Source organism: Carcharodon carcharias, chromosome 17 (assembly GCF_017639515.1).
Source record: "Carcharodon carcharias isolate sCarCar2 chromosome 17, sCarCar2.pri, whole genome shotgun sequence".
NCBI classification, from domain to species: Eukaryota; Metazoa; Chordata; class Chondrichthyes; order Lamniformes; family Lamnidae; genus Carcharodon; species Carcharodon carcharias.
In genome coordinates, this window is record NC_054483.1 from 9075517 (window position 1) to 9095844 (window position 20328).

General features: G+C 44.5%; 1 protein-coding gene across 1 annotated transcript in view; it reads left to right on the forward strand.

Moving 5' to 3' along the window:
* Window positions 1-10043, forward strand: part of gpat4 (glycerol-3-phosphate acyltransferase 4) — a 50892-nt gene extending 40849 nt beyond the window's left edge. Inside the window, exons 9-12 of the mRNA XM_041210364.1 lie at window positions 1735-1820; window positions 6760-6888; window positions 7658-7737; window positions 8950-10043. Of these exons, the coding sequence (XP_041066298.1) occupies window positions 1735-1820; window positions 6760-6888; window positions 7658-7737; window positions 8950-9058 (404 nt within the window). The 3' untranslated portion in view covers window positions 9059-10043. The remainder of the gene's footprint in view (window positions 1-1734; window positions 1821-6759; window positions 6889-7657; window positions 7738-8949) is intronic.
* The last annotated feature ends 10285 nt before the right edge of the window (window positions 10044-20328 follow it).

Below are 20328 nucleotides of genomic sequence, written 5' to 3' on the forward strand. Positions count from 1 at the left end.
CAATCATAAATGTGAATATAGTCTCTATGTTGGCCACTGACTGTGGAAGTGAATTCCACAGCCCCTCAACTCTCTTTGGAAAGAAGTTTCTTTTCCTCTTTCCGAAATCTCTTGCATTTTAATTTTGTACCTAAAGTCCCCACGCCCCCTGACTGCTGGAAGCAGTCTGCCACTAGCATAGAACTCACTGAGTTTCCAGCACAGAAGCAGGCCATTCTATGCTGATGCACCAACCCCTCATCCTTACCCTGATCTTTATTTGCACGTCCACATAAGACTTTACTAATTCTTTTTATATTCTTTGATTATTTCATTATATGAATGACCCATACCTTTCCAGTTGTTGCTTTTTTCTTGACTTCTTTTCTAACCTGTTAGCATTCCCTGTTGTCACCCAGACAGACTGATCAGGAAGGTGAATGTGTGGCTGAAAGACTATCGCTATGAGGGGCTGTGCTTGAACCCTACTGGGATCAAAGTCAAAGCTGAGAGGACAAATAGGGCTGCAGAAAGAACTTTTAAACCAAAATTGGTTGGGGGAGGGGGAAGGTTCAGATAGAAATGGAGAAAGAGAAAGGACGAGAGCAAAGCTCAGAGTCCAAAAAAATGATGCAAGTAACTCCAATCTCGAGGGAATTCAGTTACGAGGAGAGATTGGAGAAGCTGGGTTTGTTCTCCTTGGAACAGAGAATCTAGAAGAGTGATTTAATAGAGGTGTTCATTGTGGGGTATTGATAGAGTGGACAGGGAGAAACCGTTTCTACTGGGAATCAATCACTAGAGGCCATGGACTTAAGATCCTTTGCAAAAGAAGCAAAGATTTTTCTAAACAAATAAATCACTGTTACAATTAGGAGTGCACTGCCTGAAAGGGTGATAGATGCAGGTTCGATAATAACTTTCAAAAGGGATTTGAATATAAACTTAAAAAAGGAAGAGTTTGTGCTCTAGGGAAAGAGCAGAAGTGGGACTATTATAATAGCTCTGAGAGCTAGCACAGGCACAATGGGCCGAATGCCTCCTTCTACACTGTATGATTTTATGGTACTATGTTAGAGATTGTTTTCTAAGTACAGAGCCAGTTAAAGTGGCGGTGAATCATTGGAGGATTTGAATATTACCCCATCCATCAGCTGATTCAGATTGGTTTTTATTTTCCCCCATTTACCTACCTTGTCCCTTCCCTATTTCTAATGTAACATTAGGGCCCTCTGCTCAGATGTAGCCTGTTTGGAGAAAATGTAGCTTTAAGCAGGAGATGCAATTGAAGCAGGAGAAACCTTCAGTGGGCAACATTCCCTTCAGAAGAAGATGTTAAAAAGTAGTGAAGGGCAGAAAGGAGCATTTGGAAGCACCTACATCTGGTACGCAGGCATTTTCCATCATGGGACCTGTTTGTCTTTAAAACGCTTTCACACATGAGACCTCGGTGGACCTAATTAAGATTGCGATGAACTTAAACATATGATAATTTGCGGCAGAGAGCTTTAAAACCGCGACTCTTCTTCCTTAAAATGAAGTATATACTAAGTGAAAAATAAAATTGAACCTGGAGCATGATCAGACTTGGAGGGCAAAGAAAAGCTCACTCTTCAATGTCGAGCAGTGAAAGCAGTCAGCGTGCCAAGCCTTTCTGGAGGTAGCTAGACAGAGTAATGGAGATATAAAAGATGAGTTTGTGGGAAAATCCCAAATTCTGCTTAAATGGTGGCCTGACTGTGTCCGTCTCTGCAGGAACGTGTATCAATAATACCTCCGTAATGATGTTTAAGAAGGGAAGCTTTGAAATTGGAGCTACTGTCTACCCAGTTGCCATCAAGGTAAGCCTAATTTCAACAAGTATCTGGCCGGGTCTCAAGGTGAGCGACACCATTGTTAAGATGTGGAGTTTCTAAGACCTTTGGGTATCCTTTGGGCTTTGTAGAGTTTCTGAGCAAGACACCTTATCATCATTACCTTGTCAGTGCATGATACACTCTGCAGGAGTGCAGTGTTTCCCCTCTCCTATCAGGAGCTTTTCAGAATGGGATTAAAATACCTAATTCCCTGAAATTGAGGGTGCAGCTAGGTTCTGCCATACAAAAATCCACAATCGTTTTGGGTTTTATCAGTAGGACAGAGAGTGCAGCAGTAATGAGGAAAGACTTTTTTAAAATTTGTTTTTGGGATGTGGGTGTTGCTGGCTGGGCCAGCATTTATTGCTGATCCCGAACTGCCTTTGAGAAGGTGGTGGTGAGCTGCCTTCTTGAACCGTTGCAGTCCCTGGTGGTGTAGGTACACCCACGGTGCTGTTGGGAGAGAGCTCCAGGAAATTGCTCCAGTGACAGTGAAGGAATGGGGTTCCTTCAGGATGGTGAGTGACTTGGAGGGGAACTTCCAGGTGGTGGTGTTCCCATCTGTCTGCTGTCCTTCTAGGTGGTAGTGGTTGTGGGTTTGGAAGATGCTGTCAAAGGAGCCTTGGTGAGTTGCTGCAGTGCATCTTGTAGATGGAATACACTGCTGCTACTGTGTGTCGGTGGTGGAGGGAGTGAATGTTAGTGGATGAGATGCCAATCAAGCGGGCTGCTTTGTCCTGGATGGTGTCGAGCTTCTTGGGTGTTGTTGGAGCTGTCCTCATCCAGACTTGTACAAGCCAATGCTTAAAGCATGCTTAGATTAGTATTTCTGGTCTGTACTCTGATTCAAAGACTTCAAAGTCCATCACCAGGAGTGGCTTAGTAGCCACACTCATGTCCAAAAAGGCTAATTCCTGAAGGACTTACCTTCCAAACTGGGCCTGCGGCAAGTGTTGAGAGAACCAACACAAGAGAAAAACCTACTTGACCTCGTCCTCACCAATCTATCTGTCTCAGATGCATGTATTCACGATATTATTGATAGGAGTGACCACCGCACAGTCCTTCTGGAGACGGTGTCTCATCCTCACACTGTGACACTATCACTATGCTCAATGGGATGACTTCCAAATACATCTAGCAACTCAAAACTAGCGCTGTGGGCCAACAGCAGCAGAGGCAGCATTTTATTGCAATAACCTCATGGTCCAGCATATCCCTGAAAATGTGGACAAACAACCCCACCCCCGCCAATCTGACTCCAAATCGTGAAAATGACATCCTGGGATTATTCCCACTGGAGTTATGTTTTATTTTAAGTTATGAGCATCTTCTGATGGGGTTGGGTCGCAAATGGCAGTTAGAGAGTCACTGATGAGGGGGTTATCCATTTTAAATTGTAGGTAGGTAGCAGCATTCATTATATGATTTGAGTTTTACATTCAGTTTGAGGGAGGGAAGAGTAGGTCTAAGACTAGTATTTTAAACTTAAATAAGGGCAATTATAGGGGCATGAAAGCAGAGCTAGCTAAAATGAACAGGCATATTAGGTTAAGGGATAGGCCCATACAGATGCTGTGGCAGACATTTAAGGGCATATTTCACAATACACAGAATAGATTAACATTCTAATGAGAAAGAAAAGTTCCAAGGGGAGGACCCACCATCTGTGGTTAACTAAAAAAGTTAAAGGTAGTATCAAACTTAAAGAAAAAGCATATAATTGAGCAAAGATGGGTGGCAGGCCAGAAGGTTGGACAGAATAGAACAAAACAGCAAAGAATGACTAAAAGATTGATAAGGAAGGAAAAATTAAAGTCCGAGAGAAAGCTAGCTAGAAATATAAAGACAGAGAGTAAGAAAAAGAAAAGAGTTAACAAAGTGAGTGTTGGTCCTATAGAAAGTGAGTCTGGGGAATTAATAATGGAAAATAAGGAGATGCCAGTTGAACAGGTAGTTTGCATTGGTCTTCACTGTAGAGGATACAAGTAACATCCCAGAAGTAGTTGTAAATCAGGAAATGGAAGGGAGAGAGGAACTTGGGAAAATTACAATCACCAGGCAAATTGTTGGAGCTGCGGTTGACAAGTCCCCAGGTGTTGATGGACTTCATCCTAGAGTCTTGAAAGAAGTGGCTAGGGAGATAGTTGATGTGTTATTTTTAATTTTCCAAAATTCCCTATACTCAAGAAAGGTTCCATTAGATTGGAAAGTAGAGAATGTAACTCCTTCATTCAAAATGGGAGGGATACTAGAAGCAGGAAACTACAGACCAGTTAGCTTAACGTGTCAAAGAGAAAATGTTAGAAGCTATTATTAAAGATGTTATAGCGGGGCACTTCGATAAATTCAAGGTAATTAGGCAGAGTCAACATGGTTTTGTGAAAGGGAAATCATGTTTAACCCTTATTGGAGTTCTTTGAGGAAGTAACACCTGCTGTGGATAAAGGGGAACTGGTGGATGTGCTGTACTTAGATTTCCAGAAGGCATTTGATAAAGTGCCACATCAAAGGTTATTGCAAAAAATAAAAGCTCATGGTGTAGGGGGTAACATATTGGCATGGATGGAAGATTGGCTAGCTAACTGGAAGCAGAGAGTAGGCATAAATGGGTCTTTTTCAGGTTGGCAAGACTTAACAAGTGGTGTGCCACAGGGATCAGTGCTGGGACCTCAACTGTTTACAATTTATATAAATGACTTGAATGATGGGACAGATGGTAGGGTTGCTAAATTTGCTGATGACACAAAGATAGATAGGATAGTAAGATATGAAGACGACATGAGACTACAAAGGGATATAAATAGGTTAAATGGGTGGGCAAAGTCTGGCAGATGGAGGATATTGTGGGAAAATGTGAAATTGTCCATGTTGGCTGGAAAAATAAAAAAGAAGCATATTACCTAAACGGCGAGAGATTACAGAGCTCTGAAATACAGAGGGATCTAGGTGTCCTAGTGCATGAATTGTAATAGGTTAGTATGCAGGTACTGCAAGTAATTAGGAAAGCTGATAGAATCTTATCATTTATTGTGTGGGGAATTGATTACAAAAGCTTCAGCTACATACGGCATTGATGAGACCACATCTGGAGTACTGTGTACAGTATTGGTCTCCTTATTTAAGAAAGGATGTAAATGCATTGGAAGCAGTTCAGAGAAGGTTTACTAAATGAATACCAGGAATGGGTGCATTGTCTTATGAGGAAAGATTGGACAAGCTGGGCTTGTATCCGCTGGAGTTTGGAAGAATAAGAGACGACTGTAAGTGTCAGGTGATGCACTTGGGCAGGACAAACAAGGCACGGGAATACACGATGAATGGTAAGACCCTGGGAAGTACCAAAGATCAGAAGGACCTTGGTGTGCATGTCCACCAGTCCCTTAAGGTAGCGGGACAGGTAGATAAGGTGGTTAAGAAGGCATATGGGATACTTGCTTTTATTAGTTGAGGCATTGAGGCAGGGAGGTTTTGCTGGAACTGTATAAAATGCTGGTTAGGCCACAGCTAGAGTATTGCGTGCAATACGCATTATAGGAAGGATGTGATTGCACTAGAGAGAGTGCAGAGGAGATTTACCAGGATGTTGCCTGGGCTGGAGAGTTTTAGTTATGAGGAGAGATTGGATAGACTGGCGTTATTTTCCCTGGAGCAGGGGAGATTGAGGGGGGACATGATTGAGGTGTACAAAATTATGAGGGGCTTAGATAGGGTAGACAGGAAGGAGCTTTTCCCCTTGGTGGAGGGATCAATAACCAGGGGGCATAGATTTAAGGTAAGGGGCAGGAGGTTTAGAGGGGATGTGAGGAAGAATTTTTTCACCCAGAGGGTGGTGGGAATCTGGATCTCACTGCCTGAAAGGGTGGTAGAGGCAGAAACCCTCATAACATTGGAGAAGTATTTGGATGTACATTTGCGATGCCATGACAAACAAGGCTATGGGCCTAGTGCTGGAAAATGGGATTAGAATAGTTAGGTACTTGTTTGACCGGGGCAGACTTGATGGGCCGAAGGGCCTTTTTCTGTGCTGTAGACCTCTATGACCTAATTCAAACATGTAAGATCCTGAGGGGTCATGACAGGGTGGATGTGAAGAGGATGTTTCCTCTTGTGGGAGAATCTAGAACTAGGATCACTGTTTAAAAATAAGGGGTTTTGCCCATTCAGGACAGGGATGCGGAGAATTTGTTTCTCTGAGGGTCACGAGTCTCTCTTCCTGAAAAGGCGGTGGAAGCAGAGTCTTTGAATATTTTTAAGGCAGAGCAAGATAGATTCTTGATAAGCAAGAGGGTGAAAGGTTATCTGGGGGAGGCAGGAATGTGGGGTTGAAGTTACAATCAGACCAGCCATGATCTTATTAAACGGGGGGGGGGGGGAGCAGGCTCGAGGGGCCGAGTGGCCTCACTCCTGCTCCTAATTGGTATGTTCGTATGCGAATGAGGAGGCATGATAGGATAAAACCCCTTCAGGATTGTTGGGGGCACAGAACACACTGTCATGGAGAGTGGTTGAGATCTTGTAAGGGTAGGGTGTGTAAACATTTGAAGCAGACAGAAATACAGGACTTTGGAAGGAACAGAGGACAGCAAGATTATTTCTGGATTGCTCCTTTTGGTTCAAGGTCTTGTGCCTCGACAATCTCATAGAAAAGGTGAGATTTGTGTAGCTATTTATTGCACCCACGAGGTGATAATATTCTTCCAGTAGATTCCCCTCTCCAAATGGGACCCAGAGAGTTTTGTTTCCGCTCCGTTGCAGATGTGTTTTTAGCCTACTCCAGCTCCTGTTTTTTAGGAGACTTTCATCCCTTTCATTTTGATTAAATTGTGCTGAGGCTTGAGAGGCCAAAGGCCGACCTGTTTAACTCATTGCCCAGTCCCTGAGAGTGTCACTTGGACCCTGTGTTCTCCTTTTCCTGTTTCAGTACGACCCTCGATTTGGAGAAGCGTTTTGGAACAGCAGCAAGTACGGGATGGTGAACTACCTCCTGAGGATGATGACGAGCTGGGCTATAGTCTGCAGCGTGTGGTACCTACCACCAATGACACGCGAGGTAAGCTGTTGCTTCATGCGGCTGTGGAGAAAGGAGACATGGGCGGGGAGGGAACCCTGGGGAGTAGAGCACAGCCCAACTTCTTTAAAAAAAATAAGAGTTTATTTTCTTTTAGTGCTCCTCCTTTTCAGTCATCTCTTGTAGGTTCTGGGTTATTATATGGGAATCAAGAGGCCACTCTTCAACTGTGAACTGATATAGTGAGCGCCAAGAGGCGTTGCTGCTCTCACACCCCTTGCCACGTCTCTTCCTCCACCAACCTGTTCCGGGTTCCACTGACATTTTCAGGCCCCTCTTCTCATTCTGTACTGTGGTAAAATTAAACTAGGCTTTGTGCACGATATGAGGAGCAAGAGGAGCATGAAGAGTCCGTGGAGTTTAGTGCGGGCGAATGGGCTGAGGAAGAGGCTCGTGAGTAGGCAGAAGAGAGCGCTGTTGTTTATATGTGACATCTTCTGCTGCAGAGGTGTACTGTGATTGTTGAACAGACTTCAATGCTACCATAAATACATTGCCTTTAGCGTACTATTCGAGATTTATATATCACGCCACAGTTCCTTTCACCACCTCAGGATGTCTCAAAGTGCTTTAAAGCCAATGAAGCACTCACAAAGTGTATTCACTGTTGTAATGTAGGGAGCTGAGCAGCCAATTTGCACACAGCAAGTTCCCAGGGACGTTGATAGAGATGAGGCAACAATTGTATCGTCACTCAGTGAGGGGCTCAGTAGAACAGCACTGACTGAAACGCTTCCTTTGTGTCGCACAGGAAGATGAAGACGCCGTACAGTTTGCGAACCGGGTGAAAGCAGCGATTGCTCGGCAAGGTGGTCTTGTAGATTTACTGTGGTAAGTACATCTCTTCCAGTGTGTGATCCAGGAGCATCCAGCACTGACAGTGGCCTCGTCATGTCTCCCCTTAGGGAGGCTACACCTTTTGTATGCCTCTTTTTTTAAAAAAAAATTAATTCAATCAGGGTCTCCAAAGGGGATCATGTCCTGAGTGACCCAAGTGTATTATGTTGAATTTTCGAGGTTATTTGTCAGAGTGTTATGGCATACAAGAAGGGGCTGGCAGGTCCCACTACTTAACGTTCCCTGCCCTTAATACCAGGTGTCTTTTCACAACCTCCTTTCGGAAGTCCCACAACAAAAGGAGGACCGTTTTGTGCATTGTCTGGCAGGTTACTCTGAGACGAATGAAGACTCCTGGGGTTTGATGGTTACAGATCTTGCATGGTCAGAGGCAGCACAGAAGAAGTTGTGTGCTTCAGGTCATGTTAGTGTTAACTGTGGAGCAGTCAGTGCCAGCAGAGAGCTGAATCCTCACCTCTATACCCTTAGTACCAGACAGAACCTTTCTGTTTCACTGGGTTTCATAAAAATGGCTGCGCGCTGCAAGAACATTCATTTGCTGGTGACAGATGCAGTGGAAGCCCTTTCTCTTGTGTCAAAACACTGGCACTTGTGGGCGAATCCAGTGGCATCAGGAAACCTTCAGTGGGCAATTTTGTTTGGTCCTGTCTGAACTAGGATGGAGATTTTGGTTATAGACCAAGTTCAGACTCTGGCGTTAACCGTGTCTATCTACACTGAGGATTTTTGGCTGTACCAAGCCAGGAATCCCACAGTTTATATGTCAGTGCAGCCTGTAGAGAGAGAGAGACCTGAAGGCAGCAAATGACAGTGGGCACCACTTTGTCATAGCTGCAGCTTTTACCGGCTCTAAGGTATGACGTTTGCCAAATTTGAGAGAGAGGTGAACAGCTCGAGCAGCACTCTTTGAGTGAGAGTGGTTGGCCTTGCTTTGGGTTCCTGTTTGTTGCCAAGCAGTTCTGAAGCAGCAGCAGTGTGTACAAAAGAAGGGAACATTGTTCTGCTTGAGAGGTGGAGTGCAAATCATGGTTGGAATCGTGACCAGTGCTCCTGTTGGAATCCAGGTACAAGCTGCGTATGATCTGTTTCATCATTGCTGCTTGTTAGATTTTGGGAGCTGCTGGACTCTCAAAGTGAGAGTGTGCACAGTACCTGGCTTTAACCTGGTGTGTCTGTGCATTGCAGGGATGGTGGCTTGAAGAGACAAAAGGTGAAGGACACCTACAAAGAGGAGCAGCAGAAACTCTACAGTAAGATGATAGTGGGAAACCATAAAGACCGAAGCCGTTCATGAACTCTCCATGGGACTAGCTGTTGCACTACCAGTATGGGCGTGTGGAAAAGACACATCTTAGGCTGTTTTTCTGGCCTGAAATGAACTGAAGGGCACCAATTTGTCCAAGTACTTTGTTTGTTTCTCTCTCTCGCTGAGGAATATAAAAGTCGGAACCGCGGGAAGAAATCTATCGAGGCTCAAACCAGCCGCACCTGGAAATGGGACAGTGTCTCACCAAAATGGCAAACGTGTTGAGTAGTTGTTGGGATGAGGGATAAAGAATGTTACATGACTGATCGCAAGGAGGAAGGGAGTGGTGCAGCTGGTGTGGGCTATACCAAGCCTATTTCCAGACCAAATGGGACACTTAGCCATAGTCTGTCTATTTTAGCTCATTGGGTCTGTAGCATCTTATTTGGGGAGGGAGGCTGTGAAGAAGCAGAGGCACAAAGCCTTTGGAACAATAAACTGACTCAAAGAGGGCAGCTGTGTTGTCAGAGACCCTATGATGCATGTTTTGACGTGTCTTCATTTTATATCGACCCCTGTTTTTAAGATGTGTACTTGCATGCTTTGTTTTTTTTTAAATTGCGTAGACTAACATTTCACTGTAACCACGAGAGGAGAGATTCTGCCACCTGAGCAGACGTGAAGGATCATCATTTCTCATCCTAAGTTTGCTTTAACTGAAGTGTATTGTCAGGGTGAAGACTAGTGAGGAAGGTCACTTGCAAACACCTGTCAGTTCAGTTCCTCAAGGGTTATCCCTCTGTTGAAAACCTACTCTGAGCAACCGAGTCTACTTCAGAAAAAAGAAATGCTTTTCATTCCAGTTTGATGAAATGATCTTGTCCATCTCCAGGTCAAAGCAAATGTGGAATAGTTCACAATCTTGAGTTCTGTTGGTGTGTCTTCAACCACTTCCAAGTGTCATGTTGCGTGAACCCGATTGGATGGCTTCAGAAGGAGGCTGACTAGAATAAATCACTTTTGGTTACAATTATTTCAGTGTGGTGTCTTGTAATTGTTATGGAATGCTAGATTTGTCCGTCGTATTAATAGCACAGTACATGGTGGAGGAAAGCCCCACGATGGAGACTAGAGTTAGTGTTTGCAGTGGAGGGTCTGTATTTAATGAAAACAAGGAAATAGCAGAGGCTTTGAACAAGGCTTTTGTACCAACTTCACCGTAGCAGACACAAAAAGCATCCTAAGAATAGTACAAAATCATGAAGCAAAAAGGGCGGAGGAACTTAATCACTATCACTGGAGAAAAAGTATTGGGAATACTAATAGCACTTGAGGCTGACAAGCCCTCTGGTCTGGCCTGCATCCTAGGGTCTGCAAAGAGGTGGCTGCAGAGATGGATGCATTTGTTGTTATCTTCCAAAATCCCCTAGATTCTGGGAAGGTCGCAGCAGAATGAAAAAAGTGCAAATGTAACACCTCTGTTCAAGAAAGGAGGGAGACAGAAGGCCTAACATCTGTCATTGGGAAAATGCTAGAATCCATTATTGAAGAGGTAGTAGTTGGACATTTGGAAAACCATGGTACAATCAGGCAGACTCAACATGATTTTGTGAAATAGAAATTGTGTTTGACAAATTCATTAGAGTCCTTTGATAATTTAACAAGCAGGGTGGATGAAGGAGAAGCAGTAGATGTAGCGTATTTAGATTTCTAAAGGAATTCAATAAGGTGACAAATAAAAGATTACTGCACAAGATAAAGAGTTCATGGTGTTGAGGGTGATACACTAGCATGGATAGAGAACTGGCGAACTGATAGGAGACAAAATCAGGATAAATGGGTCATTTTCAGGATGGCAAACTACTCCAGTGGAGTTTCGTAGGGATTAGTGCTGGGACCACAACTATTTCTCATTTGTATGCCTGAATTTGATATGGAAACCAACTGCATTGTAGCCAAATTTGGTGATGGATCAAAGATACTTTGGAAAGCAAGTTGTGAGGAGGATACAAAGACTCTGCAGAAGGATTTAGATAAAGTGAGTGGGCAAACATGTGGCAGATGGAGTGTAATGTGGGAAAATGTGAGGTTCTCCACTTTGGCGGGAAGAATATTATTTAAAACTATTATTTAAATGGAGAGAGACTTCAGAATGCTTCAGTAAAGAGGGACCTAGATGTCCTTGTACATGATTCACAAAAAGTTAGCATTAAGGTACAGTGAGTAATTAGGAAGGCAAACAGGATGTTGGCTTTTATTGCAAGGGAGATGGAGCATGAAAGGGAAGTCTGCTACAATTGTACAGGGCATTGGTGAGACCACACTTGGAGGACTGTGTACAGTTTTGGTCACCCTATTTAAAGAGTTGCATTGGAAGCAGTTCAGAGAAGATTTACTCGGCAGATTCCTGGAATGAGGGGCTTGTTGCTTGTTTTATGAGGAAAGGTTGAGCGGGTAGGGCCTGTACTCCTGGGAGTTTAGGAGAATGGGAGGTGATCTTATTGAAACATAGAAGATTCTGAGGGGGTTCGACAGGGTAGATGTTGAGAAGATGTTTCCCCTCGTGGGGGAATCTAGAATTAGGGGGCACAGTTTCAAAACGAGAGTTCTCCCATTTAAGGCAGAGATGAGGAGCAATTTCTTCTTTTGGAAGGGTGCTAGTGTTTGGAACTCCCTTCCCCAGAGAGTAGTGGAGGTTGGGTCATTGAATATATTCAAGGCTGAGTTAGATTTTTGATTGACAAGGCGGTCAGAGGTAATGGAGTGCAGGCAGGAAAGTGGAGTTGAGACCACAATCAGATCAGCCGTGACCTTATGCAATGGCAGAGCAGACCCGATGGGCTGAATGGCCTACTCTTATTCCTTCTGTTTAGTGGGCCAGATGGCCAGCCCAAAAGAGTTACTTAGATGTCAGAGGAACATCTTTACGTTGGAAAGCCCTGTAGGGATGACTGTCTCTATAGGGATGGCGAGGGGAGAATATGAGAATGGAGTGGTGCTCAACATTAAAGGGAGCCCAAAAATCTTCCACTGGCCTTTAAAAGATAGAGTGGGCCCTATGAGGGTCCAAAAAAGTGATGTGTGCTTAGAGTGCAAGACAAGGCTGGAATACTTAATCATTTCTTAATATCGATGTTTATTGAGGAGGAGAAATGTGACAAAATGTCAATAGAAGTGGAGATAGTAGAAGCAACGGATAGTGTGAAATTGAAAGGGAGGTGGGGTATTGGAAAAACTGGCTATGCTTAGGGTAGATAAGACATGTGGTCCAGCTAGCTTGCATCCCAGGTTGCTAAACAAAGTGAGGGTGGAGACAGTGGAAATGCTTGCCTTAATCTTTCAATTTTCCCCTCAATATGAGGAAGGTTCCAGAGGATAGGAGAGTGACAAATATGATATCCTTACTCAAGAAAGGGTGTAAGGGCAGCTCTAGCAACTCGAAGCCATTTAATCTAACATCAGTGGTGGGTCAGGTACTGAAATCCTTAAGCAGTGCAAAAAAAAAACCCAACAAGCACTTGGAGAGGTTTGCATGAATTAAGGAGCAGCTCCGTGGTTTTGTAAAGTGAAGATTGTGCTTGGCATCTAGTTGAATTTTTTGATTCAGTTGATGAAGGAAATTAGGTGGATGTTGTGTATATGGATTTTCGTAAAGTGTTTGACAAAGTATCACACGGTCGGCTGGTTAACAAAACTGAGGCTATGGAATGAGAAGGTCGGTGTCAAATTGGGGAAAAGATTGGCTTAAGGGCAGAAAACAGGGAGTTATGGTAAGTGGTTATTTTTCAGACTGGAGGATGGTAGACAGGGGTGTCCGGCAAGGGTTCGTGTTCAGATTACTGTGTTTTCTTTTGCTACTTGGATCTTGGAATATGTAGTAAAATTTATAAATTTGCTGATGATGCCAAACTTGGATGAGTGGCAAACAGAGGACGATGGGAAGCGTCTGCAACATGACTGCCAGAAGGGATAGGGAGAGGCAATATAGACTTAATAACCCAGTTCTAAAGCGTGTGCAGGGATAGAGACACCTGGGGGTTCATGTGCAGGACATATTGAGAGAGTAGTTAGCAAAGTACGTGGGATCCTGGTCTTCATAAATAGAGACGGAGTACAAAACCGGCAAGCTATGCTGAGCCTTTATAAAGCTCTGGTTAGGCCCCGACTAGAGTATTGTATCCAGTTCTGGTCACCACGCTTTAGGAAGGATGTGAGGGTCCTAGAGAGGACATGGAGGAGATTTACCAGAATGGCACCAGGGATGAGGGGTTCTAGCTACAAGGTTGGGTCGGAGAAGCTGGGATTGTTCTCCTTGCAGCAAAGGAGATTGAGGGGAGACTTGATAGAGGTGGGCAAGATTCTGACAGGTTTGGATGAGGTAGACAAAAAAGAACTGTTCCCATTGGCTGATGGTGCAAGGACTAGGGGGGTCACAGGTTTAAGGTTTGGGGCAAGAGACACAGGGGGCGATGTGGGGAAGAACTGTTCATGCAGCTAGTAGTAATGGCCTGCAGGGTACTGCCCACAAGATTGGGGAATGCAAAAGCAATCAATGATTTTGAGAGGAAATTGGATGGGCACTTGAAATTAATAAACTTGCAGGGCTATGGGGATCGAGTGGAGGTGGGGACAGGAGTGGAACTGACCTATTTCGATCCCTTCCCCCACCCCCACTAGGGCTATCTGTACCTTGCTCGTCCTGCTTTCTACCCTTAATGTCACCTATTAGCACATTTCTTAGCTAATATCACCACCTTCAACACCTCTTTGTCCTTTTGTCTGTGACATCTTTTGGCAATCTCCACCTATCACTGGCCCTCTATCCAGCTCATCTTGTCCCACCTTCCCCCCCCCCCCCCCACCCCGCCTTAAGCCAGCTGATATTTCACCTCTTTTCTATTTTTCCTTAGTTCTGTTGAAGCGTCATACGGACTCGAAATGTTAACTGTGTTCCTCTCTGCAGATACTGCCAGACCTGCTGAGATTTTCCAGCTATTTTTATTTTTGTTGTGGAACTGACTGGATTGCTCTGCAGCTGGCTTGCATGGACTTGATGGGCCAAATGGTCACCTTCTGTGCTGTTTAAAAAAAAAAGCAGGCAAACAATGGGCTGTGTTATGCCATGTCTCAGAAGATCTTTGAATTGCAATAGACCGGACTGGTTTTTCTGTTGGCTTTTAGCTGGTCTGTCCTCTTGTGGCCACCAGCAGAATTGCAAGTTTTTTTTTCCCCACTGAACCTGTGTCAAAGCCGCGCGAAGCTGAATGACAACACACCAGGCAATTACTTCAAGCTGATAAAAGAGTCAGAGCGATTTCCACTACTCAACATCACCGTGAGCCACGGTGAGAAAGAGAGAGAGAGAGCGCAATCTCAGTCTCAAACAAGGACAATGTGCGCCCACTAAATAAAAAGTTATTGTGTAGAGACACCTTCCTAATGATTCCCAAGCAAGTCTGCTGCTCTGCTCTGAAGCCTGTGGCACAACAATGTGGACCCCAATGTCCCACTGACAGGCGGCGTCTGTGTTTCACTCACTCGTGATGTCAGTGCACAAAGGCTGAAGAGTTGAATTTTCAAACAGGTGCATCTCTACATTGGAATAATTCCGGTTGTTTAACTATCAAATTTAATTAAAAAGTACATGAGGTTATTTATGACAGGCCAAGATTTGCACCATCGTCTCTGGGAGGAGCAGCCTGCTGTACGAGCATGTTGTAAGGACTCTACCCGTTTGATCACTGGCTCCTGCAGGAGCTTGAGTCTTTCTGAGTATATTAATCTTGTCATGAAACCATCATAAGTTTTACGTTCTGAAAGATTATTAGGGTGAAAGCTTTGCTTTAAGAGTTGTGGCTCTCAAAGAAAATCAGGTGGGGTTCAAATCCTGATGAGGAAGGGGGATTTTTGATTGTGGGCTCAAGTGGAGCCCAGCAGTCTCTGGTGGCACTCCCTACATTTATCATTGAGTTAGTACTCAATCTTACTCTGCACTGAGTCTCACCATTAAACCTAACCTATCTGAGCCTATGTCTAAGGGCCTAGATGGGACTTGAACTGAACAACTTTCAGGCCACAGCCAAACTCTCTAACCACATAGCCACCAGACACATGTCTGAAAGAAATACTTTTGGGAAGTACTTGTATGTTAGTTTTTAACTTGCCACTAAAATTCTGAGTAATGTGCCATCATTCAGGGTAAAAGGAAGCTCATTCCCACGCTCACTGTGAACTCTAACTGCCATGTCGACATGCAAACAGCCTTGGGCCTCCAGCACCGACACAATGCTTAGCTTTAAAGATTTGTATTTCTGAACCCCAAGTCTCTGTCTTCCATTTAATGTTTTTCTGTACAGTGCACATGCCCTCTCATTCACCGTCCTGAAAGATTTCACCTTGCGTTCCTTTAATATAAATTTCATATGCCAACTCAGGTTGCACAATCTATTTCATCTGAAAGATGTACTGTTATCTTGGGGTCAGGTTGTTCAACAGCAGCTTCCAAACCCCTTACCTCTGCCACTGAGAAGGACAAGGGTGGCAGATGGATGGAGATGGGAACACCACAACCTGCAAGTTCCCCTCCAAGCCACTCACCATCCCGACTTTGAACAATCTCGCTGTTCCTTCACTGTCACTGGGTCAAAATCCTGGAACTCCCTCCCTAACAGCACCGAGGGTGCACATCCACCATAGGGACTGCAGCGGTTCAAGTAGGCAGCTCACCTCCACCTTCTCAAGGGTCAATTAGAAATAGGTAACAAATGCTGGCCTAGCCAGCGACACCCATACCCCATTAACGAATACATTTTTAAAAATCTCTGCTCCCAGTTCCTCCATCTCCACTACCTTTGATGGGAGAATATTTGTACCTTTTGGTATTTGTGAATCAAAATCAGAGGAAAGGCACAAGTTCCAAAACTATTGCTGGTGACCATAATTTATTAAAATAAGTATGTCCTCTCACACAAAAAATTATCCTTTTTAAGTTATAAAGTACCCGAATATCAAAAGAATGAAAATCTCTGGTTCTAAACATGCAGCTAAGATATGGTCATCACGTTCAAGCAAGCGATTGGTTTAAACAGGCCATTGCCACAAGCAGCACCAGAGAGAGCTTTCAACAACACCTCAGTCACCTTGACATTCTCCTTTCACTAGTGACCGATATGGGCTTCAGGTGGGGTGTGTGGTTTGTCGAGTATCGGTGGGGGGGATTCCAAATATAACCTGCTGCATCGGAAACATCGTGATGGGTGATGGAATGAAGTTGTCCGAGTGAGGGTTGACTGCTGGAGCAAAGTTGAGAGTGTTGGAGAAAACAATCGCTCGGGCGGTATTATTGGAGGGAAGCACCAAGACAGGCCATCTTAATCCATTCCTAATGGAATCATGAGTCTGATAAATGACCTTCCTCGATTACACATTGTTCAATATTGAAGGCTTTCTCTGGTGAGGTCCTAATGCTCCAGCCATCTGAAACTAGACACTACTCTGGATCCTTTGCGCTGAGCTCAGGACCAAGCCTAGAGGTTTAGGTGCCATCAAATGCACCCAATGTCCTGACTTGTTGCTGGTTTCTGACAGGGTGTCAGAAAGGAAGCTTTCATTTCTTCCATTTGGATTAGATTTACAGTATGTCCAAGGAAGAAATTTCAAAATCCACTGCACCACCTTCCATAATCTGTTCTATAGGTCAAAGGATCAGGTCCATACTCTATGCTGATAGTTTTCAAACTCTACATCAATACTTTCCTCAATTCCTGTCCTCAATTACTAATTCCATAGGGATTCAGCATTGTAGAGAAGATGTGGAGTTCCCTAAGCCTCCCCTCTGGATTCACAGTTCATAACTGTGTCTCGTCAGTAACTTGCTGTGTGTATTAATACTGCAACTCTCCAGTAATACTGCACCTCCTTGGTAATAGTGCTCCCTTTCAGTGAACCTATCAACAGCACTGCAACATTGCATTAATACTGTTGGATACAGTACATCAGTAACACTACTAATACTGAGAAGTAGCAGCATAATATGACATCGAAAGTAAAGTTCAGCCCAACTGGTCCAAGCTGGTGTTTGTTCCACACAAGCCTCCTCCCACCCCTCTTCATCTCCTTCTGGTCGTTTTTTCCTCATGCGAGCAACCAGTTTCCTGTTAAATGGATCTCTGCTATTTTCCTCAACTGCTCCTTGTGGGAGCCTGTTCCACATTCACACTGCTCTCTGGAAAAAGACACTGCTCCCAAATTTCCTGTTGGGATTTATTCCTGACCAGCTCATACCTTATGGCTCCAGTTTTAGTTCTGCTGAGGAGTGGAACATATTGACTATGGCCATCCTTTCATGATTTCAAAGACGCTTATCCAAGTCACCCACCAGCTTTCTCTTTGCTGGGACACTGAGCTACAGCCAGCTCAGTCTTTCCTGAAAAGCGTACCCTCTTCAGTTATACTTCACCGCAGTATGCTGCAGGTCTGGCTAGTGTTTGTGAAGCTCTTGGTGTTTGTTGGAAAGCAGCTGGTCGATTTTGGAGAAAAGAAACAAAATTGTGCAATGAAGGTGGCTGGTTCCAGAGTAACACACACACACACAAAAAAAATCTATCAACCACCCCAACATTTCTCTCCCTGAATCATCTCTCCCTGTCAGCCATCGCTTTCTGTCCACCTGCCCCCTCTGTTCTCCCTTCCACCTCTCCTTCCTCTCCACGCCAACCAGCTCTTTTGGCCGGCCAGCTCACCAGACCGTGACATGCGGAGAGAGAAAGGGGAAGGCAAAGAGAGTGCTCGAAGTGCAAGGAAAGAGACTTGCCACCCGCGGAGGGAGAAGGCAGCTTGAGCATTTCAACTGAGGAGCCTTGGTCAGAACTGAGAACCTTTCCAATCTTGCCTGAAACGTTACCTGCTCCCCGCACAGACGCTGGCTGCTCACGGAGTCTCTTGGAACCTTACCGGAGCGAAGAGGGTTAAACTGATTCGAAGAGGGCTTCTGTTTTGTCAAGAAGGATGTTTGAGAGGTGATTGGAGAAATGATTTCCTTGAAATTCGAGCGCTAGCCCATTCAGAGGGGTGATGTCAGGAAGTAGTTCTTCACAATGAGGTCTGGGAATATGGAATTCCCTCCACCAAACAGCTGCTTGGGGGGAGGAGAGAGCAGTGGGAGGGGGGTTCAACGGGAAAATGTTAAAACTGTGAGATCAATCATTTCTTTTTTGGGCAAGTGTAGGCTGTGGAACTAAGGCTGGTTAAATGGAGTTAAGATACAGATCATGTATTACATGATTTAATATCGTTGGTTGCAAAAGCAACAGAAAAAAACCTTTGACCCCCACCCTTCCCATACCCCCATCTCTCCCCATCTACCATTGCTTCGCACCCACCTGCCTTCTCTCCAAAGATACGTGACTTAATTCAATGGCAGGAGAGCTTCGATGGGCTGAATGGCCTCCCTCTATTTCACTTACAGGTTAGACACTGGCCCTGAATGTTGTTGTTCGAGAGGGTCACTAACTGCTGGATCAGTAAATATTCCGTTCATCCTGCACGTGTGTATGAAGTGACATGAATTCCTAACGCTCCGCAATGAGCAGAGGGGCATTTTGATAAGAGGAGCAGGGAAGAGTCACATTACATGCTGAAATGATCACTTGCCCCTTCAAAAACCAATGCTTGTTAAGTCAATATTTGTGCAACATTTGCTTTCCACTGACAGTGATGTAAATAAAGACAGACATCATCATATTAAACCTAATCCCAACAGCAAAATACTTCAGAGGCCGGAAATCTGAAATAAAGACAGAAAATGCTGGGAACACTCAGCAGATCTGGGAGCGTCGTCGGAGAGAGAAACAGAGCTAACGTTTCAGATCAGATTCAGAATTTGAAACCTTAACTCTGTTTTCCCTCTCCGCAGATCCTGCTGAGTATTTCCGGCATTTTCTATTCTTAATTACAATGTTGGAAGCGTCCTTGATGAAAAGGAAATGGAAATAAATGATTATAAATGAAGCAAATCAGACCGGGATCATACATTCACAGCTTGATTGTGATTGTCACCTGAATGAATGCCAAACAAGCAGAAACCCATCTCCAAGTGGGAGAAGAGTGTTAGGTATTCGCCAGTTTGCTGTATGTCTCAGATGTCTAACTTATCTCAGAGCAATACAGAGAGGAAGAGTCAACAACAGATTTATCTAGAGAACTTAAAAATATCTCAGAACTCAGGACTTAATGGCATACATGGTCTCAGCTCAAAGTCTCAGGTCTCTCTCTGTTTTCTTAGCTCTCTGGCTCCACCCACAGGCTTAAACAGTCCAGCTCAGGGTACACAGATCTATTACCAGAATAACAGAACCAAACACAGATCAATCAAACCATGGACTACAACAGGGAAGGTGGTCAGAAGCTCTTGCATGCCAATCGACAGGGCTGCAAACTGACCAGACTTCCCTCCCATCAGCAAAAAGTCCACCTCCCAGACCCTTAAATGGAAGGTACAAGAATTTGAGATCCTGCACAAACAATGGGTGGCAAAAAGTTGTGTCCACAGTGACAGCCATTGACAGGAAAATGGCACACTGCACATGCTGCAGGGGTCGCAGGAACTGCCACCCATATTCCAGTCTCACTCTCCTCTATTTTCCAGCAAACAGGATCCAAGTAACTCTTTGAGTTAAACAAATACTCAACATTATACACTCTCTTATGGGTCTGTGGGGAGATATTGAGTGAGGTAGGAGCCCATGGCACATTCAGGACTAGGGTTGTCAACTGTAGACTCATAGATGTTTACAGCACAGGAGGCTATTCAGCCCATCATGTCCGCACCGGTCAATAAAGATCTGACTACACTAATCCCATTTTCCAGCGTTTGGCCCATAGCCCTGGAGGCTATGGCAACACAAGTGAATATCTAAATATTTCTTAAATGCTACAAGGGTTTCTGACTCAACCACCTTTTAGGCAGTGAGTTCCAGACTCTCATCACCCTCTGGGTGAAAAAATGTCTCAATTCCCCTCTTAGCCTTCTACCTCTTACCTTATATCTATGCCCCCTGGTTATTGACCCCTCTACTAATGGAAAAAGTGTCTTCCTATCCACCCTATCTATGCCCCTCATAATCTTATACACCTCAATCAGGTCCCCTCTCAACCTTCGCTGCTCCAAGGAAAACAACCCCAGCCTATCCAATCTTTCCTCATAGCTCAGACCCTCCAGCCCAGGCAGCATCTCGGTAAATCTCCTCTGCACCCTCTCCAGTGCAATCATATCCTTCCTATAATGTGGTGACCAGAACCGCATGCAATACTCTAGTCGT